The sequence below is a fragment of the Micropterus salmoides genome, unplaced genomic scaffold, assembly GCF_014851395.1.
Source record: "Micropterus salmoides isolate LMB-PRFRI ecotype aquatic unplaced genomic scaffold, ASM1485139v1 Ms_hic_scaffold_2970, whole genome shotgun sequence".
In the NCBI taxonomy this organism is placed as follows: domain Eukaryota; kingdom Metazoa; phylum Chordata; class Actinopteri; order Centrarchiformes; family Centrarchidae; genus Micropterus; species Micropterus salmoides.
The window spans coordinates 3,818-18,835 of record NW_024042229.1 but is presented as its reverse complement, the minus strand read 5'-3'; the positions used below and the strand labels follow the sequence as shown (position 1 = coordinate 18,835).

Here is a 15,018-nt window from a genome sequence, read left to right as displayed (position 1 = left end):
GCGTTAGTGAGATGCATAATGATACCAGCACATTTGTGAAACTCATTTGTCAAACTGTAGCCTTTTCTAAACAAATAATTACAGCAACAATTTCAAAGGTCGCAATTTTTTAGTTTAGAGTTACACTAGTGTGACTTTATGCATCATGTTTCCATTATTGAGGGGATTCAAACACTGATTAGTTCTACATGTATGCACAAATTATTCTTTACTTATGTGGGGATTACTAACCCTTTTCCTGAATTGTGGAAAATAAAATTATGCTCATTTCAGATAATACAAGGATGAAAAGTTAGGATTGGGAAACATCTCTCATGAGTAAAATTATGGCCATAGTGTTTATTCGGTATAATTAATTAGGGGTATGTTTTTATTTAGTAGGCTATATGTCAAATGATAAAGTATCTCATATTTGTGAGTCATTATTACAAGATGCAAAGTCGTAAATTTAGGCACTGTGCTATAACTCGAAAATAAGCATACTCGTGATGTTTATTTTTGATGATGATGATGATGATGATGTTTATTGTGTTTATTTTTATCATTGCTCAAAGAAAAAATATTTATAGGCTTTAATAATTAACCCTTTCCTACCAGATGTCTTGGAAACTTTGAGTGGCAGGCACTTCTCGCTGCCCATTGGTTAAAGCCACCGTGACGTAAAATCTCAGCCAGGCTGAGCGGCGCTGAATCGGCGGCGTGGGGACCGCTGTGTCCACCCGGACCTCAGTGTCGGACCGGTTTCATATTACCCAGTGATACAGTTATAAATTCCCAGGATAAGACATTTATTTTTATACCATGGAACAGAGCTGAAACTGTTCGCTTCCTAATGTACCTTTGACGTCAAAAGTGCGTCGAGCACTCGCATGATTAAAAAAAAAAAAAAAAATGTTTGGTTGCATGATATTTTCGACCTAACGTATTTGCGAGACACCTGCAAATAAGAGTCACCTGGAAGAAGAGGATGGACATCGTCACCTTTGACTGACGACTATTTTCAAGTAGGTGTTAATATTAAAGGCTTATCAGGAGAGTCGCCGGTGGTGCCGCACTTGCATGAGAGCTTGTATTTTTATGTGCTTTACCTGCTTTTCCTTGGATTCATTTATTCAGCTGTATCCTGTTTTGAGTCTTTTCTCTCACTTTATCTGCTGTTTAAGTCTTGTCTGCGTCTGCATGCGTAATTGTGTGTGTGGAAGAGAGAGAGAGCGAGAGCGTGATATGCGACTCTTGTCATGTGTGGTTCCTTTGGCATGTGTGTACAGCTGTCTGTCTAACATGTCCTACTGTAGCCGCTTTAAGTATTTCCTTTTCATAATGAAATCCAACACTCACGCACAAACGCCAGATCGTACAGTTCTCATCTATCACCTTTCTCTTCTCTCTGTCCATAAATATGTTTTACTCTTTAGATGTTCAGGTGAACATCATGTTGAACTGGTATGGAGTTCTTAGTGAAACTTTCCCTGACATGAGTATAGACCAATTTGAGCTGTAATGATGCCTCATTACAGAGCAACATCACTGATAACAAGCATCTTCATCTGAGACCTCAGACTCTTTTGCTTTTAACAGAACCACACAGTCCTGTCCCTCATCAGATGGCCGACTTGACCTGACAGACATTTCTAGTGAAATAGTTCAGATAATTACAACAATCTCAGTGTGCTCCAGTACTCAGAGCACAGACTAGAGTCCTGTCTGCTTTGCAATGAAATTGTTAGTCCTCTGCAGACAGCTAGTCAGTCACACTGGCCTACTTTCCTGTGGTATTGAACTGTTGAAAATAAGCAGGGACAGGATAAACCAAGACTCAATGCAATGCAGCCCCCTCAAGGATTATATTATCTCTCATATGACTTTTCCAGAGACATTAACTTAATAACCAAATGACAACATAGTGATTTAAAATGACTCTGTTATGCTGTGTATAATTGCTTCTTACAGATTTACTTATGTAGGGATAATGTCTTTTTGTCTAAAAATGATTATCACACTGTTTCGTCCACAAGCATTTCCATACATTTCTTCTATACACTCACTACACATACAGTGGGAGCAGGGGATTTAGTGTCTTGCTCAAGGGCAAAACACCAACCTGACAATATAACCCCTGTTCTTCCTCCCGAGCTTCACTGTGGAGTTTGGTTTTTAGGTGCCAAACAATAGTCTGTTTTTAATATTCATGGGTAATCACATTTAAATATAAAATAATGCAATGTCATTAGATCATATCTGGAAATACTAGACATGAAATAGAATACATGAAACGTATGCAATCTACAGTTTGGGTGTGCCAAAATAACAAACTGGCTCTGGTGTTGCAGAACAGAATTATGAATTAGGTCTTTTAAAATGCTCTGTTTTCATGTTGTTGTTTGAATTAAGTTCACCAAGCCCCCAGCTAAGCCACATCCATTTTTTAAATTGATCACTGAACTAGATTGAAACTGTCCCCGCATGTTTATACTAATGCTGAGCCCAGAACATCTTGACCCATAGCTTCCAAACCAGTAATCACCATCACTGGGTAAATGGAGGTGAAGAGAGGCAGACTCTTCTGGTTTGAAATAGTTACTGCAGCAGCCAACAATCAGAGGCTAATAGATGATGTTGTCCTGTTATTAAGCGGCTTGTTCAATAGTTCAGTAAGCTTTATTCTACCAGCTTTAACAGGCAAGAAGAGAGCCCTCTGCCAGCCTATAATAGCACATTCAGTTGCATAGAAAGTTGAACTTAAAATAAGTGTAATTTGGCTATGATTTAAAGTGCTGTTTTAGCTATTGGTTCTGTTTTAGTGTTAGCATTGTATCATAAACATTGATTAACCTAATTTATTAGAACTGGTATTTCTGATCAAAGGGCATTACTGCTTATAAGCATATTTTGATGCGTTTACTATGTGTTGCCATACGGATGTTGTTTATTGTAGCGGTGTGATGATAAAGAGGATTAGCTCTTCATGGTCATCTGCAACAGATGTTGTTTATGGTTGTTTACACATTATGCCAAGAGAGTGGCACAGCAATGTGATCTATCAACTGATGGCTGTTGGATGTGTGACATAAAGCCCAAAACCGGATGTTGCGTCTAAAATATTGAATTCTCTGAACATGATTTTTAGCACAGTTTAAATTCACAACATAGCACCAAGACTATGTAACACTGCTGTGGGCAGATATCAGTTAATTGGTGTGTATGTGTTTGTATCCTAGCAACGTTAATTGCTACTTATAACTTATAACTCACTTTAGTTTCTACTTCTCTGCGATTGAATATCATGAGCTGTGTCCAGTGTTTAGATATTTTATGTGCAGATGCTTTGTTACTCCATCCTAGTTGTATTTCATGAAGGGGTGATGGTTATTATTATGCTGCCTCTGTATAGATTAGACTTTTGTTTAAAGCTTTGAATGTTGTAGTCTGTGAAATCAGGAGCAACTCGTCTGAATATAGTAGGACACGTTGAATTAACTAAACTGATGTGAAAATGTATTTACTCTTAGCAGAGCCAGCGGAGCATCTCTGCAGTGCAGCTGCCCTAGTTACAGAGCAGCTGAGTAACTGTGAGAGACTGTGGTTGGGCCAGGCAGAGAGAGGAGGAGTTTGTTAATGGTAGACTGAATTATGGAGGGTAGGCTGTGCTGAGGGGCCAGAAGCAGACGGTAGAGTAGAACTTTGACTTAAGCACCAGCGGTGTGAAGCGAGGGAGCAGACTCTGCCTGCAGTTGTGCTTTATGTTTTTATCTTTTTCCTATTCGGCTGGGATGCTTTTACCCCAGATTTTAAGATTTGTTTTTTAAATCTGTAATTAGGTCCCTGAGGCTTTAAGCTTGTCGCAACATTACAAATAAAAAGGCCACTAAGGCCGGGAAACTGAGAAAAATCAAGAAGCGGATCCACAGGGAGATCAGCACAAACACTTCATATACAGACACCAACAAAAAAGATACAAATGTCTCTATGGTCCAGCTGTGCACAATTGAAAACATTTTCACTCAAATTCAGAAGCTTCATAACTTTAACTCTACTCTTATGGGCCTGGACTAAACATAACCTTACAGAACCCCTTATAGAGTCTAATACTTCTCCGTTCAACTTTATTATTACATGAACAGTTTTTGAAATGTGTCAAGGAGCCATAATAGTTATAAGACTTATTTAATGCATTTTTAAATTCTCAGTATATTCTAATGAAGTAAGTTCAATCCATTTTTCATTACCCTTGACAACCAAACTATGTTCTGTCTGAATACACAGTAGCAGTGGTAGTAATTGATTGTTTAATGTATATTGAACTGAATTGAATTATTGTATATCCACACATATAATGAGATCAATGCCTGCCTTTGTTTTTAGCTAGGACGACCAACGTTCCATGGTGTAAGGAATCCGGTGTATGAGTGTGTGTATGTGTGTTTCTGTTTCTGTGTTATATTGTATGTTCAAGTCATATTTTCCTTTATTTGTGTGTTGTGTTACTATGCCTGCTGCAACGAAAATTGCCGATTTAGGACAAATAATAAATGATTGATTGATTGATCTACCATTGTACTCTCGTATGAATCCTCTTTCATAGTTGTGACACCACTGATACCACATTCGAAGCAAATTCACAGCACTTCAAAGTGATTCTATTCTTTCAGGATTACATTTTAGGAACATGGAGACAGTTTCCATGGTCCAGCCTCATCCAGCAGTATGATTGGAGCATCTGGTCTCTCAGGGGACACCCTGATAGCGTGCCACTTCCCTGTGGTTCAGCTGCCCACTTGGCAACTTCCTGTCCAGGCCCTGTGCAGCTCAGCCAAGAGGCCCGGCCGGCTGTGCTCAGTGGGCCTGACCCGAGCTGTGTCCCTCCCGGAACAAGAGTCGCTGAACCGAGATCATGCCTTCACCGGTGGCCGCAGATATTTCTCCAGCAGCTACAGTAGTCTCAACGAGGACCGGGCAGAGGAGGAGGGCGGCAGTGATAGCAGCGGGAGGTACGACTCCACCTCGTCACCAGAGGAGATGAGTTCCCATCTGAAGAAGGAAAGCTCTGGAGCTAGAGGCATTCTGCGGTCACACAACTCATTCCTTCCCAACATAGAGCTAGATGAGTATGAGGAAGATGAAGATAGTGAAGGAGGTAATCTACACAGATATCATGAGGACTCATCTTTTGTGCTGCATGGAAATTCTAACTGGCCTCTAAGTAATGGTGCCAGAAATTATACAATGTCCTACGGGGACATGGAGAGTGAATGGGGCAATGAAGGGACCATTTTGGGCAGTGAGAGTGACCAAGAGTGGCTCTGTAACCAGCCTAACCAGGCAGACTTACTGCAAACTGAATGCCAGTGCTTTCATGTGGGCAGATCTGGCATCACGGTGATGGCTTATGGAGAGCAGGACTCTGACAGACTGAAGGATAAAATGTCCTGCTGCATCCACAGCCAACACAAATGTGCCCCAGAGCAGTTCTCCAACAGCCACACAGAGAATGTCAGCGACTCTTCCTGTAACAGCTCTGACGGCGTCTTAGTTAACTTCTGCACTATCTATAACCGGAGCAACAACCCTGCCACGCCTCATGACCTCAGCAGTCCTGCTGTTCACCCCTCTCAGTCATCTGAGGGATCCGTGTTCCTCAACCTCCAACCTGTTCCCAAGACTCCAGCCGACGACCTCCATCATGAGGACATGGCAGTTTATGCTTCCCCAAAGGAGGAGAATGACATGACACCCTTTGCTTCCTGCTGGTCTCCTCAGGGCCTCGACTCTAACTGCAACCTTTACTCCCTGGAGCCGCTACCCCCGGGTCTCTCCTCACTGGAGGTATCAGACTTAACTGCCTGTCTCCAAAGCCAGGCCACATTGGCCATTGGAACCAACCAGAAGTACTACAAGCTCGTGACTTGTGACCTCTCCTCCCAGTCACCCAGCCCAGCCTGGTCAAGCCTCACCAGTTGCCCAGAGGGTCAGAGCAGAATTAGCCCCTTCCCTCCCTCTGAGCACCTCTTTGTAGATCATAGGAAAGACGGACAAAACAAAGAAGTTAAGAAGGTAAGGGAATACAACAGCTCGTCTCTTTGTACTGAATAAGATGATATAGATAGATACATTTTTTACATTGAAAATGCAAAAAGAATAAAGTCATCTTGCAAACATCTTGCATAAAAATGCATATGCGATTTGGTTGTGTTAACCTAAGCAGTTCTCTCTTTTCTGTGTCACCATTAGGAGACAGAGGATCAACAAAAGCAAAATAGGTTCTCCCCTGCACAGTGTAGCGCCGGGTTTGACTGCTCTCCGTTTCAGACCTATGATTACCAGGTTGCCACCACCTCCACCGAGAAAGCCCTCTGCAGGAAGAAACATACAGACAGCATCCAAAACTCCTCTCATACACCTTGTTTGCTGTGCCCCAGCCAGTGTAGCCCACATAGCAGTGGAAGCCAAGGCACAAGCGCTGCAACCACACAGCCATCTGTGATTCTAGACCAGGAGCACTGTGATACTGATGCCAGTGAGAAGGGTAAAGTGACAAATATGATTTATTCTTTGTTGTTTGCTTTTAAAAGTGAGAGAGCAAAAAATGCGAACATACAATTTTGGTAAGTATGAAGTGAATCAAACATCTGTTTCAAGTATTTTTCTTATCCTCTACCACCATCTCAGGAGCCTGTTCATTGGAACCTGCAGTGGTGCGCTACAGTAAGGCCCAGAGACCAACCTCGCTGCCCATACAGCCCTTTGTTCTGGTCCCCACAGGCAAACCCCAGGCCCAGCACTTGGGCTGTCTTCTGGAGCAGTACATGAATCAAAAGAGCAGCAAGTCTGGTAGCTCCCAGCCAGGCTTCAAGTTCAAGGGCAAACGGAGTCAAGGCTTTTCTGATCTTCAGCTATCACCAATGGGCAGCCACTACCCCATCTTTCTGGAGGCTCCTTCGAGCTCTGATACCTGCTCCACCTGCACGCCGAGTCCAGAGTGCTTCAGCCGCAGACATACATGGAGCCGGTCCAGCAGAAGTCAAGGACTCCCCAGTCCATGTACATCAAAAAGCAGCCTGGGTCCACCTTACACCAGCCCAAAGCCCAGACTGGTTCAGATGCAAGATAAAACAAGCCCACACTCTGGCAAAACTCAGACTAACACTTTTTTAAATCCGATCCCAGACCCAAATCAGTCTAACCTTGTTAAGATTCCCACCTACCAGGACCTTATTAACCTCAGTCCTGAGCAGAGCCATGCCAACACTGAGCCCCACTGTCCCAATCACTCACAGACCCACACTTCCTACCATTCAGTTTTCTCTCATACACCACCCACTTTACCCCTAACCACTGAGACCCATCACCAAAATTTGCAGTTGTCTGTGTCTCCTTCCACAACCTTACAACCAGAAAAGGAGTTCCCTCAGGACCGGGCCGCACCTGCTGACTCTGGCTTTTTTTTTAACAGTAGTTTTACAGCTGCCCTCTCCTCTATAGCGCCTCTCTCCTCTCTGAGTTCTTTGCTATCCTTTGCTGCTTCTGGGCAGCACCCACAGCATATCCAGGACCCTGTAGGGCTCAGTGGGAAGCCGAGTCAGAATCAACACAGTGAATCGCTGATCCTGAGTGACAGGCCGCCCACAGAGTTTTGCCTCTCACCCGATACATCTTATGAGTCAATGTCTATCAGCCATCTTCAGAGGAGAGGTGAGGCCAATGAATGACTGATACTATATACTATAAATACAGTATATGCCATATATTGAAATCTGAATGCAATAAAAAGTGACCCCGAGGCAGTAATGACTGGATTCCTCCTTGATTGGATTGTCTATCCAGTGATGAGATGTTGAGAGCAGCAACAAAAACTCACTGTGCTGCAGCACTGCCTTCAATACCCTGAAGGGGCTTTCTCTCAAACATGACCTATTTTTAACTCTCCCTGCACGGGATTGGCCGAGCCTTTTGCTCCGTAGCCTATGTGTGTACGACTGCGAGCTCCAAGAGAGGGCGAGAGGGAGAATGATGCAGTAGAAACAGTGTTAATGATTTATAATAGCCCAATCATATTGTTTTAGGGCTAGAGTATGGGCCACTGAATGAAATGATATAAATGTACACCTTTTGCGATGGATAATCAATGATAGAGACATTTTCAGCAGTGGTGTCAGTCAGTGTGGTGCAGCACTGCAGGCAGCAACAAGATGCATAAAGAATTTACTGTGACATTTGCAAAAGCTAGCCAGTGTGAGAAGGAAAAAGAAAGGCAGAGGGAAAGCAAGTAAATCAGAATCATTTCTAAAATAGAAAACTGACTCATTTATCTTCAGTTTTCATTCACATTTGAATTCCTGCAGTATGATAATGAACCTTGAAAGCATTCTCGTATTTCTATGCATTGACCCAGTTAGTGAGAAGAAAATCTTATAGAGTAATTTTTTTGTTTTTTTATTGAGTGTTTTTTTTCTTGAAACAAGTAAATCATCTGCCAGTGCAGTAACACCATTTCAACCTGTTTCCAGTGCAAATCACAATTGTCTAGAAATGAGTGTCAGTATCTTTGGACGAGACACACAGAACAAGGGAAATCGCTTCAAGACACAATTTGATATTTACTGGAAACAGGTTAGTTAAAATCCTCCCACCACACTAGCGGGTTGTTTCAGCTTTCGATAATACAGCAATCAATAATACACAGAAATTACATAAGATGAGGATTTGCAATGTAACATGTACTGTGTATATTAATATATCAATGTTTTGTATCTGCCCTAACAATGTATGAAGCATTAATTATAACCTTTTTCCACATCCATTGTCTCTAGGTTTGCTGAGGTCTGTGAGCAGGGCGGTGGATTTGATCATGGCTCATTTTGGCAGCAGCAGAGACCCCGACGAAAAGGTATGAATTGGCAGAACCAAGCAGCTTGAAAGATGTGTCACAATGGAAAAGTGCAAATGGATATTACTTACATTCTTGGACTAAAGTCACAAAGCTGCTGTGCCAGCAGGAATAATAATACTGTATTATATTTCTCTCTATCTGCGACAGATGCGTCTGGGTAACAGCTCTCGCAGTCCCACAATCGCCGGTCTGGTCCTGGAACATTTGTGTCCCTCGGTCCAGAATATTTTAGAGGACGGTCTTCGGGATCACAAACTGGATCTCATCATCGGGCAGCGCCGCAACCACTCCTGGAGTGTGGTGGAACTCTCTACTAGGATCGGTAAATTTAACTCAAAGCATGAATCATGAGCAGCATTGTTTGTGGTACTCTGTTTGTTGGTTCTTTGATGAACTCTTTTTGAACTCAACCCAACTCTGCTACAGGTCCATCCACCAGGGTCCTTCACAGCCTGGTCTCAAAAATCAGACAATGTCCTCAGCTCACCAGCCACTGCATGAGACTGAGAGCCTTCATCATGGGCCTGCTTAAGTACCAAAATTACCTTTGATCATACTAATGATAATGAAATTACTGCACATAGTATAAGCATTTATCTTATGTTTGTTATTTGCTCTCTTTCAGTTTGAGAGCTTTGGAGTTCTGGCTTAGTCACCTTCAGAGTCAAAAAGGTGGGTTCACAGTCAATATACTGTACTTGTGTACTGTACTGTACCACACTAGCAGGGTGGCAAAATGTCAAATGTGAGTTGGTCAGTTGGTCTACCGCTGCAGTCCGTACTCTAATATTTCAACATATAATGAACAAACTGTCTTGACATTTGGTACCACGTTCAGGTTTCGCAAAGAATTGTATAATAATGTTTTTAATAATGTCTTTTCATTTATAATAATAATAATAATAATCTTTATTTGTAGAGCACTTTTCAAAAACAAGTTACAAAGTGCTTTAACAAGTATAAAGACAATAATACCCAAAAGACAATAATACAAAAACAATACAAGATTAAAGCAAGAAAACATTGAAAAGACTAAAATACACGTTTAAGATAAATATAAAATAAGTAAGATAGAATAAAATAAAAGGGATAAAATAAAGTCAAATAAGATCGGGAAAGGCTCTCCTTTAAAAGTATGTTTTAAGAAGGGACTTAAAAGAGTTCACTGACTCAGCCGACCTGATTTCCTCAGGCAGGCTGTTCCAGAGCCTCGGGGCCCTGACAGCAAACGCTCTGTCCCCTTTAGTTTTCAGTCGAGACTCTGGAACAGACAAAAGACCTCTGCCCGAGGATCTCAAGGTACGTGCTGGTGCGTATGGGACTAAAAGTTCAGAAATATAACAAGGCGAGAGGCCATGAAGGGCTTTAAAAGTGATCAATAGAATTTTAAAGTCAATTCTAAAACATACATTGTTTAAATACCTTTGAATGGCCAAACACACATAAAATGCATTATTCTACTTGCCAGAAAGTGATTGCAGCCTCTACTTATTGACTGAAATGTAGTTTCTGCCTCAAAATGACTTGATTTCATTCAGAAGAGTTATATTTGACAGATTATAAAACCGAAATCGCCTCCCTTTTTTATTTCATGATAACATATTTTTTAATGACCAAAACCACCAAACCAAAAATGTCCCCGGTTTTCGTTTCAGAAATGTGGTCACCTTAGGTCAGCAGTGAAATGTATTAAGCCACGTAAAATAAGGCCCACTGGAAAAAAATCAATATCAGTTCAAGTGTACACACTATGTGTTTAATATTTTCAGTTTAATTACCTTGCAATATTTGGAACTACATTATCTCAACCTCAAAACTTTTGTATTCCTACGCATCATCTATGGCAGGTTAGGTGATCTGCTGAAAACTGTAAGATGAGATTGAAAGGTCTGAAAAACAAAGTGAAATTCAGAATCAGCACGTTAGCATTGTTATCGTGACTATGCTAGCATGCAGATGTTTTTTGATGCATTTTGCTCAACAGCATCACTGAGCTGCTTGTGTGTTTGTAGACTCATGTTAAATAATTATTCAATCTTTACCAACAAATAATTGCATATGTTTGGATCTTTGTGTGACCCATATTACTGTCTTCACAGATGTGGTGACCACATACTACCATTCATGGGGGTTCCTGTCCATGTCACTGGGTCATTGTCAGCCCTTGTTTCAGGAGCTGCTACTTCTTCTGCAACCACTCTCTGTGTTGCCCTTCGATCTCAGCTTGCTCCTGGAGCCCCGACTGCTACATAACAGACAGCTGTGTTCGGAGGATGAAGGTGTTTCTCCACCTCCACCATGCTCAGCGCTCTTAGCGACCAGCTGGCCACTACTGCAAGTTGACAAAAAGGCTGACAGCAGCCGCAGTGGTCAGCAAACAATGATTTCAGGACTGCATCACCAAGAGTCGCTCAGTTCTCAGAATTGCATTAACCAAGATTGCGAAGGGATGCAGGTCAGCAGGAGTCCATTGTTAGCTCCAATTGGTGGTGGCATCCAGTGGTGGCAAAAAGAGCCTGACCTTATGGATGGTGTGGTTGAAGGGGAGGACTGTAGCCAGAATAATAATGCAGATACTTGGTCTCAAATAAGTATGGACAGCAGGCAAGAAGAGAGGAGGGGAGAGAAAGACAATGAGAGCCCAAATGCATTAACTTGTGTCCAGGCTGAAAGTCCATGTCAGGGTGGGCTGCGCTGGGCCAAACTGTTTGGAGCAGCTGATACCAGGACAGCAACAGTTTCTCAGAGTCACATTGAAGCACAATACAGAAGGTAAGAACCAGCTGTGAGCACTGAAAACAAGTACAGATTTTGTTTTATTTTCAAACTACTTTTATGTATTGTGGGCGGCTGTGTTTTGAGGTACAGCGGGTCACCGACTAATCTGAAGTTCGGCGGTTTGATCCCCAGCTTCACCCAGCCCTTATGTCGAATGTAAATGGACTGTACTTGTAAAGCACCTTTCCAGCGCTTTGCTGTAGCTTTGCTGTCGGTGTGTGAGTGTGTGTGAATGATCAGTTTCTTTCTGATGTCCAGTTGGCACCTTGCATGGTAGCCAGTGTATAGCACTTTGAGCGATCGGAAGACTAGAAAGGCACTATAGAAGTGCAGCCCATTTACCATTTATTAATCTTGGGTTAATTTTTGATTTGTTTGTGAGAATTAGATCTAGGCTGATGGAAGATTGACGCTCAAACTCACTACTCGTAACCAATACCTCTTTATCATCGCTTTCATAGGTACAGACGGCCATCACAGTGGCTGCATTTGGAGAGATTGCAGCTTGGACTGTTGGCTCAATCCATCAGGTCAATGAAGCTAGGGGGTTCTCAGACTGACAAGGACTGCTGAAAGCTTGACTCCCTATGTGGCTGGAGGACAGAGTGGAGGCTATTTACTGTAAAAACAAAAAGTCTGGACTGCATGATAATACATACACAGTGCTCGATGCTGCTGATCTGAGCAGAAAACACATAAAATACAGGATTGACAGATATGGCAATGGCCCGTATTCATCAAGCTTTGTGTTGCACCAACTTATTTGTGAATCCATTGCTAAGTTTGTGTGTCCTTTCTAATTTCTGAACTATCAGCTAGTTTCAAAACAAATCAACTTGCACCATTAGAATGGCTCAACTAACAGGAAGTCGCTGTCATAACTGTAAAAATAACTTTGTGTCCAATTTATATTTAATATAACAGCTAATCCTTTGTAAATGTTAGGATTACTTTTATTTATTTATACAAGCATACATTTAGAAATTTTAGAGTTAGTTAGTAGATTTTGCCTCTCTGAAGAATTTGAGGTAACTGTATTCTGTTACTTTGTGAAGTGTAATTTAAAAGTCCTCCCAGTGTGTCATTATACAGTGTTTAGATTAACTGCCTGGTCACATATGCCAACTGTTCATATTATCTCCTACTTTTCAAACTAAATAGGTCATATGTTAGCCAGCTAACATAAGATTTGGGTTAGCTAATGCTACTGTTACACCTGGAAGTTACTGGGTGTAAATATGCAATGACAACTAATCTCTAAGTAAGAACTATATTTTTGTGCAACCCTTTTTAATTTAGTGATGCACAAATCTCTGTAACTGGGCCTAGTTTGAACTTTCAAACAGCTGGTACAGCTGGCTCCTGGTGTAACCAGCTTAAAACGTCCCTGTGTCGTTTTATCAGTGCTATGTAATTTGTGCTCATATTAGTTGTTACATTGCTGTTTTCCAGGAAATAGCTTGATGAATGAGGGCCTATTTGCAATTGCACTCTGGAATAATCACAAGTAGGTGCTTCTGTTACCTGTTATTCTCCGTATATTTCCTGTAGGCACATATCAATCATAAAACAAGTTATAGACCTGTTGTAGACTGTTTAATATTCTTGTGGTGCAAAACTGTCCATTTCTCAAACGTCGCTGTCATTCTCTCCATAGCTGTACCTTTCATCTATAGGTGGGAAAAAAGCTAGCTATACACTCTTATTAGTGCCAATATATAGATACACTATCCTTGTGGATTGTCAGTGATGTTTTATTTCCAGTAATTTCCTTTTTATGAGAAAATTCCCAGCATGGATTAACTGTAGGTGCATGAGTTAACAAACATACAATAGGTGCTTCTGTATTTACTACATCTCTTAGCTTCCTGTTAATGTTTTTATAGCTGTAGTTGGGTCATTTTCTGGGACTGGAGTTTAAAATGTGTGCAATCGTGTGGTATAGTACAGTTGTATGTCTTCCGGTGAGGTTTGTTCAGTTGCACAAATATAGGCCATCTTGTGGCTGTTTCAGGTATAAATGTGTGCCAGGTGTATTTTGATAGACTGGTTGTTAGGTAAGAGGGAGAAAAGAGCAGAAAATGTGTTCTTTGCATTTGTTAAATAGATAATGTACTGCAATAACGTGAAGTCTATGAAATTATTCCACCCAGCATCACTTTGTTAACCTCTGGAGAATTCCTCTATGCCCAGTGACAATCAAAGTCAATAAAGACTTAACGCATTTACCTGTTTTCTTCTTGTATGCCAACAGTGAACAGTACAAATGTTTATGCATGTGCCACATGTTTTTGTATTTCAGCACAAATTGTTTTCATGGATAAGTTCTTTTATTTGACTTGTTGTCACAACTCCTTTATCTTGCTAATAATGATCATTTTAAGTGTATGATGGTTTCATGACTTTGCCTGAAGGATCCTCTTGATGCCACTCTTTTCCAGTGCGTTCTGGGAAAGTTGACCAAAGGTGTGTCCATACATGAACTGGTATCCTGTGGGATAGTTAGAAATTCTTGAATTTGATTTCAATCCTTGGTAGAGTGATCCATTTCAATTCAGTAACTGTTATAAAATAGCTGATCACAAGGCTTTGTAGAGTGAAATGAGTTGCTGACACAAACACAGACCTGGGATGTGTCCTGTGAATGACGGAACCACACCTCTGTTTGATGGATAGATAGTGGGAAGAGTGGTTATTGTACTGTCCTTCCTGTTTGGGATGTCTTGGGACGTGGGGTCACTCTGCTGCTGCTTTCCAAATTGGATCAGTGCCTGGTTGGTAGTGATGGGGTAACCTTTGCCAATTAGGAAGCGGGATTTTGGCACATGCCCTGTAAAACCTGTTATTAGGGCCATTGTAGGGAAAAAATAGTCTGAGAAAAACTTAGTTAAAAGTGGGAAATATATGAGAAAAAAATGCAAATTTACAGGAAAAAACTATTAAATAAACTATTAAATACATATTTTCTGAGATTATAAAGTCCCAATTTCTTTGAGAAAGCAGGGTATGCAGACACCAAAGCTACTTTCACCAACCTAGTATGAGGTACTTCCTTCTGTTCAAAGCATAAACAATTCAAAAAACTGCAGACATTTCTTAGTCTGCACTGACTCTTATCATCTATTACTAACGACTTGGAAAACACTTTTTTCCCAAGTTTTCTTCTCGTAGATTTGCAACTTTGTTACAGAATATTACCCTTGTATTAAAAACTACAATACTACAATGGCTCCAATACACATTGTAATTATTTGGAACTTTTTGGTATGCAAGAGAAAAAACTGTATAAAAGCCAGGATCAGTCTTGTTTATGTCAACCCAAATAACAAAACTCAAAGTGATGAACTCTCAGA

At 41.1% G+C, this 15,018-nt stretch overlaps 2 protein-coding genes across 2 annotated transcripts; one reads left to right on the top strand and one right to left on the bottom strand.

Annotated features, from left to right (window-relative positions):
• The first annotated feature begins 692 nt into the window (after nucleotides 1–692).
• Nucleotides 693–12,660, top strand: LOC119882194 (iporin-like). Its single transcript, XM_038692189.1, has 10 exons — nucleotides 693–1,004; nucleotides 4,650–6,051; nucleotides 6,229–6,523; nucleotides 6,667–7,689; nucleotides 8,808–8,884; nucleotides 9,035–9,209; nucleotides 9,314–9,419; nucleotides 9,513–9,559; nucleotides 10,987–11,659; nucleotides 12,127–12,660. Exons 2-10 carry the CDS (start codon nucleotides 4,705–4,707, stop codon nucleotides 12,236–12,238), a joined length of 3,855 nt encoding a protein of 1,284 aa, XP_038548117.1. The 5' UTR covers nucleotides 693–1,004; nucleotides 4,650–4,704; the 3' UTR covers nucleotides 12,239–12,660.
• A 1,228-nt stretch (nucleotides 12,661–13,888) lies between these two features.
• On the bottom strand, nucleotides 13,889–14,557 carry LOC119882193 (protein FAM166B-like). The gene is made up of 2 exons (XM_038692188.1): nucleotides 14,292–14,557; nucleotides 13,889–14,156 (listed from the first exon to the last, which is right to left on the bottom strand). The coding sequence occupies exons 1-2, from the start codon at nucleotides 14,518–14,520 to the stop codon at nucleotides 14,062–14,064; spliced, it is 324 nt and encodes a 107-aa protein (XP_038548116.1). The 5' UTR covers nucleotides 14,521–14,557; the 3' UTR covers nucleotides 13,889–14,061.
• Between the last annotated feature and the right edge of the window lie 461 nt (nucleotides 14,558–15,018).

Excerpts from the sequence above, each read along its gene's own strand:
- LOC119882194 (XM_038692189.1), top strand. The coding sequence starts at position 4,705 with ATGATTGGAGCATCTGGTCTCTCAGGGGACACCCTGATAGCGTGCCAC. Across the intron at positions 6,052-6,228 it reads AAAACAAAGAAGTTAAGAAG|GAGACAGAGGATCAACAAAA; the intron begins GTAAGGGAATAC and ends TGTCACCATTAG. Across the intron at positions 8,885-9,034 it reads GCAGAGACCCCGACGAAAAG|ATGCGTCTGGGTAACAGCTC; the intron begins GTATGAATTGGC and ends TATCTGCGACAG.
- LOC119882193 (XM_038692188.1), bottom strand. The coding sequence starts at position 14,520 with ATGGCCCTAATAACAGGTTTTACAGGGCATGTGCCAAAATCCCGCTTC. Across the intron at positions 14,157-14,291 it reads ATTCACAGGACACATCCCAG|GATACCAGTTCATGTATGGA; the intron begins GTCTGTGTTTGT and ends ACTATCCCACAG.